Source organism: Mustela nigripes, chromosome 6 (genome assembly GCF_022355385.1).
Source record: "Mustela nigripes isolate SB6536 chromosome 6, MUSNIG.SB6536, whole genome shotgun sequence".
Taxonomy (NCBI): Eukaryota; Metazoa; Chordata; class Mammalia; order Carnivora; family Mustelidae; genus Mustela; species Mustela nigripes.
Genome location: NC_081562.1, coordinates 132,123,011 through 132,145,509, shown reverse-complemented (window position 1 = coordinate 132,145,509; position 22,499 = coordinate 132,123,011). Strand labels below are relative to the sequence as shown.

At 38.8% G+C, this 22,499-nt stretch overlaps 1 protein-coding gene across 1 annotated transcript in view; it reads right to left on the bottom strand.

Moving 5' to 3' along the window:
- Positions 1–22,499, bottom strand: part of ST8SIA6 (ST8 alpha-N-acetyl-neuraminide alpha-2,8-sialyltransferase 6) — a 147,757-nt gene that overhangs the window by 61,027 nt on the left and 64,231 nt on the right. Inside the window, exon 3 of the mRNA XM_059405016.1 lies at positions 18,812–18,901. Coding sequence (XP_059260999.1) covers positions 18,812–18,901 — 90 coding nt within the window. The remainder of the gene's footprint in view (positions 1–18,811; positions 18,902–22,499) is intronic.

The following is a 22,499-nucleotide window of genomic DNA, read 5'->3' as shown; positions in this document are numbered from 1 at the left end:
CAGGCTAGGAAAGTCTGCAACAGTGACTGATGTTAGACAACCAAGACGGAATGGGGTGTCTCTTTACAAAGGGGTGGGGCGTGGCATAGGAAAAGGGACATAGGTTGGTGAAGCCCACTTTGAGGCCAGCAACCAAGGTGGAGTAGGAAAGCTGCCACTGCCCCAAGTTTATAGGCTGCCCAGAAGAGCTGTAGTTCAAGGTAGAGAAGAGGGCCACTGAACAGGAGTGATGGCCTTCAATAGAGGAGGTGTCATCCCTAAACCAAGCCCACAGAGAGCATGTAGGGGAGTAAATATTCCAAACTCTCTCTCATCCCACTTTCCTGCCTATGATTTCCATAGACTGATCCTAATCAGAAGCCAAAGGTTATGAGAGTTTAACTAATGCAGCCTTGTGGAACATGCAGCAAGAAAAAGAAGAAAAAAAAAAAAAAGAGTAGCGAGTAGATATGGAAGGTTAAAAAGGAATTTTATAGCACAAACAAAAATTCATTCATGATGCTATTTTCAGAATTATTTGGGGTTAAGTGAATTTATTTTGCTGCTTTAGTTGGATATAATGTCCAAATAAAGCAGTACCTCAGAGCAAAACAAAAACCATAGTTTTCAGTACCTCCTTCATGAACATCTGCTACATGCAAACACATCACCAGGATAGAAAGAATGAATAAACAAACAAGGAAGTTGCTTTTTTTTTTTTTTTAAGATTTTCCTATTTCCTCTCAAAACACAATCCCACAAGACTTCTGAAGATGAAAAAAAAATATATGACGATCTACTTTCCAAGTTCATAGAAAGAAATCTCCAGACATATATGAGAATTGCCAAAGATGAAAATAACAATTTGGTGATTTTTACACTGTCTATTTTTAGAACTAGGATTCCATATACTGCAAGGGATCTAAGAGAACCAATAAAGTCAGTGTCTGCATTTCTTGAAGAGTTCCATCCGATAGTTTGAGTGAGTTACAAGAGTGAAGGAGCTAGCATGAGTAGTATACCTGGTAAGAGTTTTAAGTCATATATTGACTATTAACATTTTGCCTTTAAATTCTTCTGACTCATATAAGCAACCATTCTGTACCTAGTATATATGTCTATAGCACTTCTTTTATTTTCATATATTTACTCAGTAAATACCTACTAGGAATCTACTATCTGTGAGGTACTGTTCTGGGGACCAATAATACAACAGTGAACAAAATAAGACAGCTTTTTAAAAAAAATCTATATTCTCAGGAAATTTATATTGTAATAGGGGATGACAGATGATAAACTGAATGTATGAGTTGCATTATGTTCCCCCAAATCTATATGTTGAAACCCTAACACCCAGTACCTTAGAATTGGATTGTATTTGGAGATACAGCCTTTACATGGAGGATTAAATTAAAACGAAGCCATTAGGGTGGCCCTAATCCAAACTGACTAGTGTTCTCATCAGAAAAGGAAACTTGTATCTACAGAAACACCGGAAGTGTGGCATGCATAACAAGAAGACCACATGAGGTCACAGCAAGAAGGTAGTTGTCTGTTAGCCAGGGAGAGAAGCCTCAGGAAAAAACCAAACCTGCTGACATCTTGATCTTGGATTTTTAGCCTCCAGAACTGTGCAAAAATTCATTTATATTATAAATTGAAGCCCCAGTGTACAGCATTTGTTACAGCAGCTCTACCAAACTAAAACACCAAATAATACGTAAATTAACAGCATGTTGAAGAACTAAGTACTCAGTACCATGAAAAAAAATACCACATGAAAGGAGGGAAAGTGTGTTAAATAGGGTTGCAGTTTAGTTGGGAGGTCAGGGAAGACTTCACTGGGAGGTGAGAATTAGGCAAAGACTTCAAGAAATGATAAGGGAAACCATGCACATTCAGGGGTGTGGAAATGTGAAGAACATTCTAGGCAAAGAGAATGACAAGTGCCAAGGCCTGAGGAAGAGTCAGACATGGTATGTTTGAGGAACAAGATGGACAGGGTAGCTGGAAATCACCCATGAGTCATGCACCCACTCATGGCTGGCAAAAGATGTGGTCAGAAAGATAACAAGAAATCTAATGGTAGAGACTGTGCTATTCAAAGTATGGAACTCTAGCTAGCAGGACTGGCATTACATGGTTTAGACTGTTAGAAATGCAGAATCTCAGGCCCTATCCCAGACCTACAGAATCAGAATATGTATTAAAATAAAATCCACAAGTGATTTGTAGGCACACTGAACTTTTTAACATATTTATGGAGATACACAGTTGACCCCTGAACAACAAGGTTTGAATTGTGCAGGTCCACCTACACCTGGCATTTTTAAAAATACAGAACAATACTGTAGGTGGATTTTCACCTTCTTATGATTTTCTTGATGTTTTCTTTTTCCTAGCTCATTATATTGTAAGAATACAGTTTATAATATAATATGACATATAATATATGTGCTAACCAATTGTTTATGGTACTAGTAAGACTTCTGGTCAATAGTAGTCTATTAGTAGCTAAGTTTTGGGGAGTCAAAAGTTATCCATGGATTTTCAACTGCACCAGGAAGGGGATCAGTGCTCCTAATCCCATGTTGTTCAAGGGTCGACTGAAATTCATATACCTTATAATTCATCCATTTAAAGGGTACAAGCCATTGGCTTTTGAAGAGTATTCACAGATATGTACAACCATAACTACAGTCAATTTTAGAACATATTATCACCTCAAAAATGAAATTTTGTATGCTCTGGTTATCACCCCTTGCACCTCATCAATTTTGATATACTGTGTCTTTATTTTCATTCATCTTGAAGTATTTTCTGATTTTGCTTTATATTACTTTGTAGACTCACTGCATAGTTAGGAGAATTTTCTAATTTCTACATATTTATGAGTTTCTCATATTCTTCCCAAATATTGATTTCAAATTTCATTACAATGTAGTCAGATAACATACCCTGTATTAATTTTACCCTTTTAATTTTATTTGAGGTTTGTTTTATAGCCTATAATATGATTTATCCTGGAGAATATTTTGTGTTGAGAAGAATGTACATTCTGTTGTTGTTGGGTGGTCTATTCAATAGAAGTGTTTCAGTTCTCATTGATGTATAGTGTCATTCAAGTCTTCCATTTCCTTGCTGATATTCTGTCTTCGTGTTCTAGTCACTATTAAAAATAGGGTACTAAAGTTTGCAATTATTATTGAATTGATTATTTCTCCCTTTAATTCTGTCAGTTTTTGCTCTCTGTATTTTGGTGCTCTGTTATTAAGTTTATAATTATTGAATCTTCCTGTTGAATGAATCTTTTTAGGATTATAGAGTCTTCTTTATTTCGATTAATATTTTTTCTTTTAGTAGTTTATTTTGGGAGCACCTGGGTGCCTCAGTCATTAGGGGTATGTCTTCAGCTCAGGTCATGATCCCAGGGTCCTGGGATTGAGCACCACATTAGACTCCCTGCTAGGTGGGAAGCCTGCTTCTCCCTCTCTCACTCCCCTTGCTTGTGGTCCCTCTCTTGCTGTCTATCTCTGTGTCAAATAAATAAAATCTTAAAAACAGTTTATTTGTCTCATATCATTTTAGTCACTCTATCTTTCTTGTGGCTATTCTTTGCATGTTATATATTTCTCCACTCTTTTACTTTCAAGCTATTTGTAAATTTGAACCCAAAGTGTATTTTCTATATGGTTCAATCCTGTTTTTTAATCTGGTCTGATAAACCTTGCCTTTTGATTACATGATTTAACTCATTCATATTTAATGTTATTGTTGATATAGTTAGACTTACTGCTGCCATTTAACTCTTTGTTTTTATGTTTCATGTAGTTTTGGTTCCTCTACTTCTTGTTTATAGCATTCTTCTGCTTTAAGTGAATATTTTGTAAACTAATGTTTTAATAAGTTTTAACTTTGTCTCTTGGTGGTTGTTCTAGGGCTTACCACATACATCTTACCTTGTCAGAATCAGCTTCTGATTTATATCAACTTAACTGCACTGATATATAAAATATTACTTGTAGTTTACAGCTCTATTCATTTTCCCTCCCTTTTGTGGAAATTTTGATATATAATATTACATCTATTCATGTTATAAACCCACCTGCACATTGTTATATTTATTACTTTACCCTATATAATCATTTCTTTGGCCCAGTAACAACTTAGCTCTCTCTGACCTTCTTTGTGCTGTTACTGGCAAATATAATTCATGTCTGTGGAGAAGTTCTTTTAAGGGTCTTGGAGGCTACTGTAATAATTTTTCCTTTAATTATGAGTGAAATAGGAAGACACTGGAATAGAGAAGTGAATTGGTCTGACTTATTTTTTAATTTTCTTTATTTTATATTATTTTTAAAGGATTTTATTTATTTATTTGACAGAGAAAGACATAGCAGGAGAGGGAGCAGAAGCAGGGGGGGTGGGAGAGGGAGAAGCAGGCTTCCTACCATGCAGGGAGCCCGATGTGGGACTCAATCCCAGGACCTTGGGATCATGACCTGAGCCGACAGCAGACACTTAACAACTGAGCCACGCAAGCACCCCCTGACTTACATTTTTAAAAAGGTTTCTTCTCTATACTTTGTTGAAAATAGCCTCTTAGAGCTTGGGAGACCAATTAAGAGATGTTTGCCACACTCCAGGAGTGGAATAAGGATGGCTTGGACCAGGGCAGAGTTTCTAGAATTAGTAAGAAATGATCGGCTTCTATAAATAATTTGAAGGTAGCCAACGAGATTTAATGTTGGATAATGAGATGGATAAAAAGAGGGGACTCAAGAATAACTCTGAGCATTTACGCCTAAACACTGGAAGAATAGATTTGGCATTAACCAAAGCTGGGGAAAATGCTGGAATACAAAGCATTTCTCTTTAAGAGAAAGTCCAGGAGATCCTGCAAGATGTCTAAGGTTGGAGATAACTTACAGACCCAGGGAAATGTTGACTGGGCAAAGGAACATTCAAAACTGGGAAGAGGTTCAGGCAGAACCAGGAACTCATCGGTATGATGAGTTGGGTGAACTTGGAAGTCATCAATATATACATGGCATTTAAATCCAAGAAACTAAATGTGGTCTTTGAGGATTGAGCATGAAGAGAAATGAGGTTTAAGGACGGAGTTCTTAGCCACTCCAGTGTCAAATGTGGGAGGAGATGAGGACTCTGCAAAGAAGAATAGAAGCCAGTGTATTCTGACTTTCTTAATATACTATGAGCTACTATTATCATCATGTTTCTTGTGCAAGAGTTCTCAACCACACATCCTTTGAAACTGTTCACCTCTCGGTTGAGAATAACTGGCACTGTACCTGTCCCAGCGTTGACTGCAAAAAACCTGTTGTGTGTTTCTGAAACTGAAATTTAATGTGACTAGAACATAAAAACACCCAAAGGTTTAAGATACTAATTCTGAACTATGTCAGTAATTAGCCATTAGCCATGCTCTTACCAACAGAAGCCAGACTGATCCCAAACTTGCAATTAGGGTACCTGCTGTGCAAGACAACGCCACATTAACACTATTTACATTTCAGAAGCTTAAGTAAAGTAAGTATCAAAAGGTGAAGAATATGTATAGTACTTTCGAGATGGATTGCTTTTGAGGAGCTGCTCCTTATAAAGTCAAATGCTTTCTATTACAAAGTATTATATTTGTGACTGTTAATCCTGCTCTCATTAAGAGTAGTACCATAGAGTACTGAAAACAAAATAGTCAAAATTTCATCCAAATCCTAGTTCTGCCATTTGTAATTGTCTGATGTGCTCTAAGCCCTTTAAACCCTCTGGGGTCATTTTTTCACTGGTGTAATTAGCATAATGAAACCTACTCTGAAAAAATACCACAAGGACTATGGATGCATTTAAATTACCTTACATATAGAAAACTCACAAAAGTTATAGTTGTTATATTACAGCCATTTAATAACTTTGGTGATAACAACAGTCATTATGATCAAATATAATAATGCAAAGCATTATGAATTGAATAGTACATAAGTTATCTATGGACACACAATAAGTTACTCCAAAACTTACTGACTTAAAAATATAATCCACATTCATTATTAAACAGCTTCTGAAGGTCAGGAATTCCTCAGCAGCTTAGCTGAGTGGTTTTGGCCCACCAGTCCTCATTAAACTGCAAAGTCAAGAGGTTGGTCAGGACTAAAGGATCTGCTTCTAAGAGAGCGCACCTCACATGACTGACAAGCTGGTGCTAGCTGTTGGCAGACCTTAGTTCCTCGCCACGTGGACCTCTCCATATCCCCATGGTGCTATAGCTGGCTTCCTCCACAGCAAATAATCTTAGACAGTAAAGCAAAACTATCAATTTCTTTTATGACCTGTCCTTGAAAGTCAGACTTTGTTATTTCTGCTGTATTGTTACACTGTTAACTGGTTACAAAAGGCAGCCCCCTTCGGTGAGGTAGAGGAAAGTGTGTGGATACCAATGAGAGAATCTTTGGGCGCCACTTTGAGAGTTTGGCTACTGTAAATAGTAAATAAACTATGCTTTTAACATTAAATGCTATACTTTTGAAAATATTAGATAAAAGTAACAGATTTGTTTTCTTTCTCTGACAACTTCTAAAATTAGAAATAATCTCAATTAGTTCATGTTGTCCTTAAATAAGTTTGATTATTTTTATCATCATTATCTATTAAGGGTTCCTTTCAAATGACTAGTTATTTGAACAAGGATAATGAAGCCTTCTGATATGAATACGTAATCAACATTATAGCGTAACTAGAAAGTCAATACTTTAATTTTCCTCTGAGGGCAAATTCAGCTTTGTTTCCACTGATAAATACTTAAAATAAAACAACACACTATTTCAATCTTCAGTATGGAAAAAAAAAAAAAGATTTACTAAGCAACTCTTACCAAATATTTTGTAGAGAAATAAGAGCTATACAGGTTTTTTGTAAGAACAGAAAAAAGTATATGGATCTGAACAATTTGAGACTATTCCTTCAATTTCTTAAACTGTATGATTGTGATTTCTTTCTTTCTTTTTAAAAATTTATTTATTTATTTATTTGACAGAGATCACAAGTAGGCAGAGAGAGAAGGGGAAGCAGGGTCCCTGCTAAGTAGAGAGCCCGATGCAGGGCTCGATTCCAGGACCCTGGGATCATGACCTGAGCCAAAGGCAGAGGCTTTAGCCCCCTGAGCCACCCAGGCACCCCTGATTGTGATTTCTTATATACTCTGGTATATATGGTTAAATCATCTTTTAATAGATCTGGCATAATTGTTTGGCATAAACACAAAAGAAGTTTCACAGCCTTCTTTCATAATCTTGATATTATCTCATCTGCCCCAATTTAAAATCTTATATCAACAAACATAGCCCTGCTTTAGTTACCAAGAGAAATTTCCTAAGATATTCAGAATGTACCATATTGTTACAAATGGCTGTTTTGTGTTAACTGATTGTCATACCAATGACAGAAAAAAGTACTAGATTTTGGAGCCCTTAAATCTGATCTAAAAAGGCAAGTTAAAGGGTCAGAGGTAAAAAGACAAACAAAAGTGTGGGTATCATTTTAAGAAGCAATAAAGCACCACAGATTTAAAGCTAAGTAGAAACTAGTCATACATCACCCTATGCCAAGAAAATCTTGCACATGACCAAAGATCATTTTTCCTGATAGACAACTTGAAACTTAGGAATACTTGCTTTGTTAGCAAGCTGTCAAGTGATATGCTCACATTCGGGTTTTTTGAGTTTTGATCTACCATAATTTATACCTTTTCCTTTCAAACTGCGATTCAGGTCATGTTGTACTCTCCAAGGTAATAAATAGTGAAGAACATTCTGGGCCAGTCTTCAACTCACTTTGCTGTTCACCCTGCAAAACAGACTTTCTAACTAGCATCTTTATGGTGCCCCATTGAGATACCTTTCAGAAAATTCTATTGTTGTCAGTTATTTTAAATGGTATTGCATGATATAGTTCGTCAAACATACCCACTCACCAAGTAGTGTAGGGTTTAAGCCATGCTTAGCCCATACAAAGAAGTGTTGTTCCAGATCTTAATACAGAGAATTTGAATCTTAGCCCCCCTTTCTGAATGCAAGTGAATATTTCATGCCTCAGTGGTGGTACAATAAGTTGCAGTACAATGGCTTACATTCAGTTCCTGAAAAGGTCTCTAAATCTCTTTCAGTAGAGACACTATATAAACTATTCAAGTGTTCAAAAAATGTAAGAGACTGTTGTTGTTGTAAAAAAAAAAAAAGTTTTCTTCTACCTTTAAGAAACACCTTAGAGGCCGAGAGTCAATAGAATGATGAGATAATGTAGCCATTTAATAGATATGTGGCAGAAACATCTGGTTGACCACCACTGATTGGTATTTCCTTTCTACAGTTTATAATTTGTGCTGCAAGCAGTTTCCCAGACAGGTACTACAGACCTTGACGCCTACTATGTGCCACCTCCACTCACTGGTAAAAACGAGTTGCATGACTCCAAAATTGGAGGTGGGCCCAGTTCCGGCCAATTAGATGTGACTTGAAGTGACATCTGTTCCCCCCAAGTCATGGGTGCTTCCACCGTAGCACCTTCTTACACAGCAAGCCTGGGATTATCTACTGAAGATGGCTATATCATAAGATGGAAGGAGCCAGAACCCTGAGTCAATACGCAAAGGAAAGTTGCCTGATTAAGGAGTATCTACATTGAACACTGTATAAAAGAGAATAAAATTTTATGTTGCAGTGTTGCCTTCTGGGAGATTTTGTTAGAACAGTTCATCTCTCCTAACCAAATGTAGAAAATATAAATGCACATTTTCTTGAGGTCCAAGATCATCTGACATAATGGAAGAGAAGCACAGGGGGAAAAAAACCGGGTACAACAACAGAGTCAGAAACATTTGAGAGGGAGAAAAATGAGTTCATTTCCTGGGTCAGCTGCTCTCAAGTTTCTGCTCTTAGAAAAATCAGTTCATTTGTCTGAAGCAATGTAAACTAAGACAGAAAGCTTGGGTATTCATAAAAATCACTTTTGCTAAAAGCACAAGCAGAAAACATTACATATAATCTTGCTATTCTGAAAAACAGCAAACTAGCACTGATAAGATATCTACATAGCATTTTTAGTACAGTATAATATTTTACCTGGGAAATAACCTGAGGAGAAGGATCGAGCTGAAGAAACACAGGAAGGGTAAAGGATGAGGTAAGGAAAAATGGAGAAAACCAGAGATTCAAATTAAGAGAAAGAGAAAAATGACTACTGGTTTCAAAAGGAGTTGAAGTTTATGGATCTATGGATATTCTTTTCAGAGCTATAAATTGAAGGTGCTACACAAAATGCTTTGAAGACCTAAGAAATATATTCATTCATTTATTCACCAAATATTGACTGACCAGTTACTGTGTGTGGAGAGGACTGTGATAGGCACCAGAGACAAAACTGTAAACAAGCTCTCTGGAGCTCAGTCTTTTTTTTTTTTAATTGAGATATAACTGACATAATATAATATAATATAATATAATATAATATAATATAATATAATATAATGTCTCTATGTTATATGTACATAGAGACTCAACACTTGTACACACTGAGAAATGAACACTCTAATAAGTCTAGATACCATCTATCACCAAAGTTCATATAATGTTATTTGTTGTATTCCCCATACCAAACACTATACCCTGTGTCTTATTTATTTTATAACCAGAACATTGTACTTCTTGACCCCTTCAACCGTTGCAACCACTTCCCTAAAGCCCCTCCCCTCTGACAACTGTCAATGTGTTCTCTGGGTTTCTTCTGTTTTGTTCTTCATGTATAAGTGAAATCAGGTGGTATTTGTTTTTGTCTGACTTATTTTAGAGCAATAATGCCCTCATCCATGTTTTTGCAAATGGCAACATTTCATTTCCTTTTATGGCTGCGTAGTATCGTGTGTGTGTGTGTGTGTGTGTGTGTGTGTGTGTGTGTGTGTGTGTAAATAATGCTGTAAGGTATATACAGGAGCATCCATCTTTTAGAATTACTGTTTACATTTTCTTCAATACATACCCAACAGCGTAATTGCTGGATCATATGGGAGTTCTATTTTCCATTTTTTGTGAAATCTCCATACTGTGATCCATAGTGGCTGGACCAATATACATTTCCATCAATAGTACACACGGGTTTCCTTTTCTACATATCCTGGCCAATGCTTCTTTCTTGTCCTTTTGATAAGAGTCATTCTGCCAAGTATAAGGCGATATCTCCTTGTGCCTTTGATTTGCATTTTTCTAATCAGTGACATTAAGCATCTTTTCTTGTACTTATTAGCCATATATACATCTTTTTTGGAAAAATGTCTATTAAATCCTCTGCCCATTTTTAAATTGGATTTTTTTTTTGTTATTGAGCTATATGAGTTCTTTATTTGCTTTGGATATTAACCCTTAATAGATATGTGATTTGCAAATATCTTCTTCTGTTCAACAGGTTGCCTTTTTTATTTTGATGAGGATTTCCTTTGCTATACAGAAGCTTAATGTCATCCCATTTGTTTATTTTTGCTTTTGTTTTCCTTGCTTTTTAAGTCAGATCCAAAAAACATTGCAAAGACTAATTTTAAAGAGCTTACCACTTGTTTTCCTGTAAGGAAGTTTTGGTTTTAGGTCTTACATTCAATACTTCAATCCACTTGAGTTCATTTTTTGTATGGTATAAGATGGTATCCAACTTCATTCTGGCATGTAAACTGTCTGGTTTCCTCAACACCAATTGCTGGAGAGATAGTCCTTTCCCCATTGTATATTGTTGTCTTCTTTGTGGAAATTGATTGGCTACATACACATGGATTTATTTCTGGGCTCACTATTCTATTCCATTGATCTATATGTCTGCTTTTATGCCAAAACCATATTGTTTTAATTACTAAATCTCTGTAGTATAGCTTGAAATCGGGGATCATGGTACCTCTGGCCTAGCTATTCTTTCCCTGGATTGTGTTGGCTATTTGTGGTCTTTTATACTTTCATATAAATTCTAGGATTTCATGTTCTAGTTCTGTGGAAAATGCCATAGGAACTTTGATAAAGATTATGGTGAATCCATACATTGCTTTGGGCAATATGGACATTTTAAATATTAACTCTTTCAATCCTGGGACACAAAATATCTTTCCACTCATTTGTGTCTTCTTCAATTTCTTTCACCAATGTCCTATAGTTCTCAGAGTATAGGTCTTTTACCTCCAAAGTTAAATTTATTCCTATGCATCACTCTTTTTGGTGCAATTGTCAATGGGACTGTTTTTTTGTTATCTCTGATTGTTCATTATTAGTGTATAAATATGCAAGATTTTTGTATATGAATCTGGTATCCTGTAACTTTATTGGATTTATTTGTTAGTTCTAATAGTTTTTTGGTGAAGTCCTTAGGGTTTTCTCTATATAGTATCATGTCATTGGTGCAGTGACAGCTTTAATTACCTCTTCCTTTCCAATTTAGATGCCTTCTGTTTTTGTTTTGTTTTGTTTTTGTTTTTCCTAATTGTTGTGGCAAGAACTCCTAATACTATGATGATAGAAGTAGGTAGGGAGAGTGGGCATCTTTGTCTTGTCACTGATCTTAGAGGAAAAGCTTTCATGGTTTCACCATGGTGTATGATAAAAGCTGTGGGCTTGTAATATATGACCTTTGTTTCACTGGGGTAGATTCTCTATATAACCTTGCTGCTAAGAGTTTTTAACCTAAATGGATGCTGAATTTTATTAAAAGATTTTCTCACATTTACAGAGATATCATGTGATTTTTATTGCTCATTTTGTTAATGTAGTCTATCACATTGATTGATTTGCAGATGTTGAACCATTCTTGCATCCCTTGAATAAATCCCACTTAATCATGGTATAAAATTCTCTTAATTTTATTAAGAGAGTATTTTTGAATTTGGTTTGCTAATATTTTGTTGAGGATTTATGCATCCAAGTTTATCACGGATATTGCTTGTAATTTTCTTTTTCCTGTTTTGGGGCTGTCCTTCCCTGGTCTGGTATTAAGATCTCACAAAATGAGCTTGGAAGTCTTCCCGCCTCCTCAATTTTTTGGTAGAGTCCAACAAGAATAGGTATTAAATTTTCTTTAAATGTTTGATAGACTTCACCAGTGAAGCTGTCTGGTCCTGGACTTTTGTTGCAAGGTTTTTGATTACTGATTCAATCTCCTTACTAGTGATTGGTGTATTCAGATTTTCTGTTTTTTCATTATGCACTCTTAGAAGACTGTAAGCTTCTAGGAATGTATCCATTTCTTCTAGACTGCCTTGTTTGCTGTCATATAATTGCTCACAGTAGTCTCTTAAAATACTGTGTATTTATGCAGTATCAGTTGTAACTTCCCTCTAATTTCTGATTTTATTAGATCCTTCTATCTTTGTTCTTTATGAGACTACCTAATGGTTTATCTTTTTTTATCTTTTTAAAGAATCAGGTCTTGGTTTCATTGATCTTTTCAACTGATTTTTTAGTCTCTGTTTCATTTATTTCCAGTTTGATCTTGAATTATTTCCATCCTTCTATTAATCTTCAGCTTCATTTGTTCTTCTCTTCCTCGTTCCTTTATTTGTAAAGTTCAATTCTTTGAGATTCTCTTATTTCTTGAGGTAGGGCTATTTTGCAAAGAACTTCCCTCTTAGAGCCACTTTTGCTGTATCCCATAGATTTTGGTATGTGATATTTCTGTTTCTTTTTGATTCCAGGTACTTTTAAAAATTTCTTCTTTGATTTCTTCTATGACCCAACAGTTGTTTAGCAACATGATTACCTCCATATATTTGTAGTGTTAGCAGTTTTTTTTTGTAACTGATTCCTAGTTTCATATCACTCTGTTGTCTGAAAAAATGCTTGATATTATTTCAATCTTTTTGAGTTTGTTGAGACCTGTTTCGTGTCCTAACATGTAATCCATCCTGAATAATGTTCCTAGTGCAACTGAGAAGAAAGTGTATATTGCTGATTTAGGATGGAATATCATACACACACACACACACACACACACACACACACACACATATATATATATATATATATATATATATATATATATATATATAAAGTTCATCTAGTGTGTCATTTAAGGCCACTGTTTCCTTATCGATTTTCTGTCAGGACAATCTATCCATTGATATAAATGGGGTGCTAAATTCTCATATTATTACTGTATTACTGTCATATTTCACCATATAGGTCTGTTAATTTTTGCTTTATTTATCTTGGTGCTCCTATGTTGGGTATAAATATATTTATGTATGTGATATCTTCTTGCTGAATTGACCCCTTTAGCATTATGTACTGTCTCTCTGTTTTTTATTATAGCCTTTGGTGTAAAATCTACTTTGTCTGGTATGACTATAACTATACTGGATTCCTCTTAATTTCCATTTGCATGAAATATCTTTTGTCATCCCTTCACTTTAAGTCTATGTGTGTCCTTCCTTCTAAAATGAGTCTCTTGTAGTTACTGTGTATCTGTCTTTTTTTTTTTTCCTTATCCCTTCAGTCACTCTATGTTTTTGATCAGTGAATCTAAACCATTTACATTTAAAGTAATTATTGGTAGGTTGTACTTACTCTCATTTTATACACTGTCTTCTGGTTGTTTGGGGGGTTCCTCCTTTTCCTTTCTTCTCTTTTTCTCTTCCCCTGTGATTTGATGACTTTTATTTAGTGCTACATTAAATTCCTTTCTCATTTTCTTTTATAATACTTACTATATATTTTGCATTGTGATTACTATTACGTTCATATATATCATCTTATGTATATAACGTCTTATGTATATATCATCTTATGTTTGTGTTTGAAAGTTGATAGCAACTTAAATTTGAACACATTTTAAAACTCTACATTTTTAACCCATCACCACATTTTATGTTTTTGATGTCACATTTTACTTATTTTTATTTTATGTATCCCTTAACTAATTATTATAGTCTGGGTCAATTTTTTACTATGTTTGTCTTTTATCCTTTATAGTTGTTTTAAAGTAATTAACCCACTCCTTTACTGTAAATTTATTAAATATATAATAAAAATATATTTTTGCAGTGAGATTTTTACTTTCATGTTCTCTTGTTATTAATGAGTGTCATTTCTTTTCAGCTTAAAAAATCCCTTAAAATTTTCTGGCAAGGCTGCTTTTATAGTAGTAGGCCTTTAGCTTCTCTATTCTAGAAAACTCTACCTCTCCTTTGATTCTGAATAATAACCTTGTTAGGTTGATTATTCTTGGCTGAAAGATTTTTTTTTTTTCCTTTTAGCGCTTTGAATATGTCCTGCTACTTCCTTCTGGATTGGCAGAATTTCTGCTGATATCAACAGAAATCTGTTGATAGCCTTATGGGATATCCCTTGTACGTAACAATGGGAAATTGCTTTTCTCTTGCTTCTTTTAAGATTTTTTCTCTTTAACTTTTGACATTTTGATTATAATATGTCTTGGTGTGGCTCTCTTTGGACCCATCTTATTTTGGAATTTCTGGGTTCTTAAACCTGGATGTCTGTTTCTTCACCAGGTTAGGAAAATTATCAGCCATTATTTCTTCAAATAAGTCTTCTGCCCCTTTCTCTCTTCTCCTTCTGGGACCCCCATGATGTAAATGCTATTTCACTGGATTTTGTACCATAAGTCTCTTAAGTTTTATTCATTTCTTTATGCTGCTTTATCTGGGTTAACTCCATTGCTTTGTCTTCCAACTTGCTAATCTGTTCTTCTGCTTCATCCCTCTATTATTAAACCCCTCTGATGTATTTTTCAGTGCAGTTACTGTATTTTTCGGCTACATTACTGTATTTTTCACCTCCATGACTACTGTTTGGTACTTTCTCATATTTTAAGACTCCTAGTTGGACTTATCAGTGTTTTCATCCCAAGTTCAGTGAGCAACTTTATGAACATGACTTTGAATTCTTTATCAGGCAAATTACTTATCTGCATATCATTAAGGTTTTTTCTGAGGTTTTCTCTTATTCATTCATTAGGAACATACTTCTTTGTTTCCTCAGTTTGCTTCACTCTCTCTGTTTCTGTGTATTACGTGAAGCAACTACCTATCTTGAAGAAGTGGCATTGTGTAGGGGATGAACATTCTTGTTTCACTTTCCTCTAGCTCTTGGCTGTCTCTTGAACCTTTGTGATTGTCTAAACCAAACACTTTATTCTTGATATGTCCCCATTTTTAAGAGTGTGCCAAGAACTGTGAGTGTTCCAAGGGAGGAAGCTCATTTAGGACTTACTTTTAGGCCGACTGGAAACTGGTCCCTCAGGAAGCAGCTGCTAACGTGTGCAAATATATGCACTCCTGAGGGGCCACAATCATCATCCCTGCTGGCCTCCAGACCAGGAGATCCAGAAGTATCCTCTGGACAAGAGTACAAAAATCGGGGCTCCAGATAAGTATATAACCTCTTCTTTGGCAGGTCTCATCAATCTGTAGCAAGGCCAAGGTGGTGCTCAAGAATAGTGTCTCCCTGCTTACATTCCCAGGGAGCACCACGTCAGCCTCCAGATGCTGGGAAACCAAAAGCCTGTCCCTCACGCCAAAGCTCCAGGCTAAGTAAGTAGGCCTTTTTCAGAGGAAGACAGGTTGTGTTTCAGTCTGTTGTCTGCGAAGTGTCCTGGATGTGGTGGCTGGACAATAACTGTCCTTTGAATTGTTACCTTTCCATGATGCTTAGGAACTCCAGCCCCCTTAGCTGATATGACCAGGCAATCAGATGGTGTTCCTGTACGGACTGTGCATGCCCCCTGGACAGCTAATGTCGGGGGTAGGGCATGCTCGCTGACTTCAGAAAGGGAGCGGGACAATGTTTCAACAGTGTGTGCCCCCGAGTTTCAGTAATAGTGGGACAGTGCCTTGCCTGTGCGCTGGCTTTTGGCTGGGTGCAGGAGAATACCGTGATCACTCAGGCTCACCTGCCCCTGCCAGGGAGCAGGACAGTGTTGCAACCACCCACAGTTCTGGCTGCAGCAAGGCAATGGAATAGAGCCACGTCCATGGAGCTCAGAATCTCAGACAATAAAGAACTGCGATTCCAGAACTGCTGTCCTCCAAATAGTGACTGTTTAATTTTCTTTTATTCAAAGATGTACTAAAGACCAAAGGAGAAAAAGAGCAGTTTCCCTCCCACTATAACTGTGTCTTCCTAGGTTTTATTTTCGCAAACCTAAAGGGACAAATTGGCTAAAGAAAGAGAAAATTCTAAGACTTTACCAGACCATGACGAAAACAGAGCTAAATAATTATTTCTGAGAAAATGAAATTACTTTTTATCACCCCATATTGAATAGCCCTCCCGACTGTCCCCTGTAAGTCTATAATAGCACTGAGTCGCAGAACACACAATTCCTGACAACAGATGATACAACTGAAAAAATTAGTCTCCTGTGTGCAAAATAACACTTTCATAACAATGGGCAATTCATGCTTGCTCTCTCTAGACCTTTGCCAAACAGAATACCCGCGCAGGCTAATTATGTGAGCTAGTTGAAAATTGTGTGCATAATGGAAACGCATCCCCCTGAAGAGCAGCCAAGAAGAGGTCTCAGCACCAAATCTAAAACAATAGAAAAAGTGCAAGAGCAAACATGAGGGCACAGGCACAGACATTCTCATTAGCACACGGCCACTGACTGTTTTTGTTGACGCACTTAATAAAGTTGTTAAATTCTGTCCTTGGAAGAAAAAAAAACAACCACCTTCCACGATTAAAGAATTTTCTTCCATGCTGACTCAAGTGCTTTGCTTCAATGTACAGCTATGGGTCATTTTTACGTTGAGGACTTTTGTCACTCCGGGGAGCAAAAACAGCTCATGTCAGGGAGAATGCTGATGAAAGTCAAAGGCAACTTTCACGTGCAGCGTCACACATCAGGCAAGGAGTCGCACCAGCCTGTCACAGGGTATGGTGGAGCAAGGACTGATTTTTCCAAGTTCTACTTTCCACGTGTCATTGTGCCATATCTGATGCTGGGAGCCTGCAGGAGGTGTGGGATTCGAGATCCCTGGGGAAAGTTTCAGAGAAAGACCTGTAGCCCCCACACCCAACAAATAAAGCAACAGCTATACCATGATAAAAATAGATGTGTTGCACCATCTGTAACGTGTGAGCTACTTTAGGTCCACCACAAAATTGAATGAATTTATCATGCAGAGAGAGATGCATGTGCAACAGTTTCTTCTAGCCAAACTATGGTAAGTGAGGGTCCTGGCAAGGATGATAGCCCACTCGTCTATAGTCTTTTAAGAACAGCTTCTGAAAGGGACTTTTTCAAAAGGCCTGGGCTGGATGTAGGGAAATCCAAGCACAATGTCAGGGGACTGTTAATGGCTTATTCCTGACATGAAGGGTCCAGGGAGAGAATGAAAGCCAAGGGAGGGAGAGAAAGAGACACCTAACAAAAGTCATGACCTTCATTCGAGATAGAGCCCTTTCCTTTGGTCAAGGAGGTGGTTCACCTACAGCACCACCACAAAGAAAGATCCTTTCCTCTTTCTGTTCTCCTTCTGGTGTTCCCCTCTGACTCAAATCCAAAGAAAACTAGATGACAAGGAGCAAGAGGTATGCTGATGAAGTCCTTGTGGGTCAACATTCCAGGGCAAAGAAATGCACAGACCAAACTATAGTGAAGAGAGAAAAGGTGGTCAGGTGTGGCAGACAGAAGGCACACAGCACAGTAGATTTCTCCAGGAAGCATAAGGGTCCATCGGTTGGAATTTAGGGAAAAGAAAACTGAAATTTTATTGGGGCTATCCTTTTGTAATAAACTGAGCTAACACACAGGACTGGATAGTCAAACCAGATGAACGTAAATCAGAGATCATACTCAGTCTCGGGGTTCCCTAATAATTTCAAGGATCCAGGCATTCAAGAGGCTCAGACCAAGAAGTGATGTCCTGGGCTGGCAGCGGTGGTCACCCTGGTACTATGTTCCTGCCCTGAACATGACTGTCTGGCCCGGAATAGCAGCTGAGGTTTCCAAGTGAGAGCTGTGGGGTTCTTTACACCGCAGGAATATTTATACTATACTATAAAACCTTTCCCTTTTAAGCCCCCAAAGTCAGATAACCTATGGGTTCCTCTCTGGGGAGCCCTGCCTCGAAGATCCTGGGTTCCAGGATCTGAGTATGATTAATACTAAATGCAACTCAGCTTGGTTCCTTTGAGGAAGGTGACAGATGTAAGCACAGGCCCCTTGCCCCACACTCACACCCTTCATCCCACACTGCCTGCCTGCAACCCATCAGACTCTTAGGCCACCAGGGGCTCTCCTATTGTGAAGCTTGGAGCTTTAAGATCTCCCTTCCCAGTAGGAAGAAGATGGTACAGGAATCTCTCTAAAACACAGGATTGGAAGCAGGTGGGGGGTTGGGTGGGATTGGGGAGTGGAAAGTGAACCACCACTAGAACTAGGAGTAAACCTGCTAACCTTCTGGAATTATAAGCGATTCCGGACAAGTGTACATTTTTTCTAGGATAGCATCCAGAATGCTTCCAGGCTCCTCAAAAAAGAGTGAAGGCCTATAAAGTCTAGCCAGTAAAACTACACAGAGTTTTCAGTGAATGGGGATCCAGAGACAGATAAATTGAGTCTCCACTACCAGGGTCTCACCCTGGCCTGCTCTGTCCACCCCCCACCCCCGCCTCTGTCCACCTGCTCACCAGAGAGAGCTTCTCAGAGCCCCAGGGGAAGCCTGAGCATGAACACAGTCTCATTTTCCAAAAGGTTTCAAAGTAAAACATTTTTGAATGCAAAACACTTCTTCTAAAAATTCGATTAAATGTTAAAAAGTAGAACTTACCTTTTTAGTTTGCTAGATAACGTCTGAAAGCCGTCTTGTAGTCTTTTGCATGTTTCTGTCAGCTGGAGGGACTTCTCACTCAGATATGTGCTGTTCCATGAAAGAGATTTTAAAAAGATTGATTTAAAATGAGAGCCATAAGATAACGTTAACAACATCCAGATATAATTGATCCAGTGTGCCCAAATGAAGTCTGATTTTCATCCCATTATTGGATTTCTCCGTGGAAAAGGAAATTGATATTTTCACCTCTGACAGGTCTAAATTAGGGAAAAAAAAAAAAAGTTTGCACTATAAAGTCAAAACAGGAAAGAACTCCCGGTGGAAGACTTTGTATTTTCAGGTTTTCATATCTTGTTAGTATTTCCAATGAACACATCACTGAACAGTTGTAATCATTCCATGCATCACCCGTCACGTTAAAGAGACACTGTCTGGCGGGAAGCATACACATACAAGAGATCAGTATTCTCTCCAAAAAGAAAGCATGGTCGGTCTGGCCCGTGATTACTATGACACCCATGATATGAGAGCTTGTTCTTTTTGTTTCATGAACTTGGAAAACTGGAGATGGAAAGAAGCCAAATGAAAAAGCAAGTTAAGGAAATGGATCATGGGGTCGGGCAGCCTCCTGAGCCTCCAAGACACACGTGGGCTTCATCTCGCTCCAGATCAGCTTCTACACCTCAAGACTGACGACATACTACTGTTGTCATGATGGAGACATGATAGAGGAAACAATGTAAAGCATTTGGTACCTTGGCTGAGACCATAAATCCTTGAAACAGTATCCACTCACACTCTCCTTAAACTCCCAAAATATGCACAGAATTCTGACCTAGCATTAAATGCATTTATTAAATCATCCTGAAGGTATTTGCTGAGAACCTGGTAGGGGCTGGAGGCCAGGCACAGGCTGCTTTGGTAGATAAAACAGGCAGGGGCCCTTTCCCCGAGGGGGCATCAAGTCTGGTCGCGGAGAAACCTGGTCCTCCAACAAAAAGCCACACAAATGAATACAGAATGATGAACTGTGACTGGGATCATTAAAACAGCAGGGGGTGCCGCTGGAGTACGTAATGGGAAGACCTCTGCACCCTCAGGGAGCCTCTGAGACAGTGTTGTGCAGGTTGGAGACTGCAAGGATAATCTAAGGGAGCCAGGTGAACTATGGGAGATTGTTGGGGGTAGGTTCCAGACAGAGGACAAAGCAGGTGCAAAGGCCCCAGAATGGAGCGGCAGCCCAGAGCATCTGAGGAACTGAAAGAAGTAGGCAAGCACGCAGGACTGCTAAAGCATGTGGAGAATCCATCCTAGTAACAAGGGGAAGCAGGACAGTCCTTGTGTACATTTTCAGAGCTTCTCTTTGCTGAGAAAACAGCTGAGGGGAGGCAGGGCTGCTGAAAAGCTGGGCTGGTTAGGAGAGAGAGGAAGGCAGTTCGTCTTCCTAGCCGGGCGACAATGGAACACGATGTGACGACACCCAGCCAGCAGGTGCCTTATGGAACAGGGTCTGTGCCCTGCTTGGGAGACGCCCGCTGCCCAGCTGCCTGGCTTTCCTGGGCAGCTGCACTCCCTGAAATTTAGGGATCCAGACAGCTTAGACAGAGGGTCTCGTGGCACCTTCATTCCAACAACCTGCTTCTGTACCTGTGAGGTAAGAGAAGAAAGCTCTGGAAAGCGTGACCCCCATCTCTGCATGGGTCAGCCTGGCCAGAAGTAGGCACAGGCCCACCCCAACTGCAAACCCCAACAGCCAGAACAAGGCACAGGCCCACCCCGAATGCAGAGTGCAGCCAGAAGCTGACAGACAGTGAGATCTGTTCTGCAGGTAAGACTGACAGGATTTCATAATAAATTGGATCCAGGAAGTGAGGGGAGCAAGAGGTGTGAAGGTAAAGATATACACAAGACAGCTTCGTAATTAGTTCTCCGGTATTTCTCAGCAAGGCTTTCTAAAAACACTGTCCACAGAGCACCTACAGACACAAAAATCCTTCTTTATCCTGATCTGACTGGTTCCCCCACCCCCCATCTCCTTTCTCCTTCTCCCTCCTCCATCTTCAGGCCTGACCTTCTGTGCTTTCTGAATATATTATCATACCTTCCAAGGATTTGTTTATTTCTAATTTGCTGTGTATTTTATTCCGGCAGCACCGTTAATGAAGTGAATTACCAGGCCAACAGCGCTTTGAATTATGATGGCTTTGCAATACTGAATTGTGCAACTGTGGCGAGCGGGCACCAGTGGGATTTAGTGTCCCACAACTTCCCTTAAATTGGAGAGTATCTTTGTTAATAAAAAGTCAGAACAGTTTTGTCCAACTGAAATCACAGAAGATCCGTGGAAAGCAAATGAGAGTGTCTGCTGTAAAGTGAAGATGAGAACATGAAGTCAGGGGGAAAAACAGGGTCTGAGGGCCAGCCTTTAGGGTTTCCTTTATAAAAATCTTTACTCAATAAAGTCGTTAAATGGAGGCTATAGATTGAATGTTTACCACCCCCCCCCCACCCCTGAATTCGTATGTCGAAATTCTGACCTCCAAGGTGATGGCAAGCGGAGGAAGGATGCTTGGGAGGTGATGAAAACATGCCAGGGTGGGTCAGGAATGCAATTAGTGCCCTTATAAAATCGGCCTGGGAGTCCCCAGGCTGCCCTGTGAAGTTACAGTAAGAGAGCGCCACCTCAGAGGAAGTGAGCCCTCACCAGAGCTGAACGGGCCGCCATCTTGGACATCCAGCCTCCAGAGAGGGGAAATACATCTATGGTTGTTTATAAGCCACTCGCTCGACACTAGTCTGTTCCAGCAGCCCGAACGGACAAAGACAAGGAGATACACAGGATGTGTACAAAAACACCTGGCACACAGAAGTCACTAAATCCGTATCAGGCTTTTATTCTAATGCATCACTGTATTCGTTCCTCAAACCTGTCATGGTTATTGACACACACGGGTCAGAAACCTGTCCCACCCCTAGAAGCTACTTCTCTGTGAAAGGGACAGAAAGGGAAGCCCCTTGATCTCTCTTTGTTTCTGTTTCTCTCCTGCCTCCTTTCATTCAGGGTCTTCATACTTTTCTTCCTTTCATCTAATGTCCTTAAAACCTGCCGAGGAAAACAGTGAGATACTCACACGCAGAATCGGTATTCAGACATCTGTCTACATTAGGCGTCTGACCAATACAGACCCTTTGTCTGCCCTCCAGAGAAGTCTCTCCGTTCATGCTGTTTTCAACTATGTTTGTTATTTAAAGTGACAGAAGTACATTTTAACAATGTAACTGCTATTTTTTAAAATATATTTTTAGATTATTTATCTATTTGTCAGGGAGAGAGAGCACAAGCAGGGGAGCAGCAGGCAAAGGGAGAAGCAGATTCTGCTCAGCAGAGAGCCCAACGCAGGACTCGATCCTAGGACCCTGGGATCACGGCCTGAGCCAAAGGCAGATGCTTAACCCACTGAGCCACCCAGGTGTCCCTGTAACTACCATGTTTTAAAATGCCTGGGTGGCTCAGTGGGTTAAAGCCCCTGCCTTCGGCTCAGGTCATGGTCCCAGGGTCCTGGGATCAAACCCCGCATCGGGCTCTCTGCTCAGCAGGGAGTCTGCTTCCTCCTCTCTCTCTGCCTGCCTCTCTGCCTACTTGTGATCTCTGTCAAATAAATAAATAAAATCTTTAAAAAAAAAT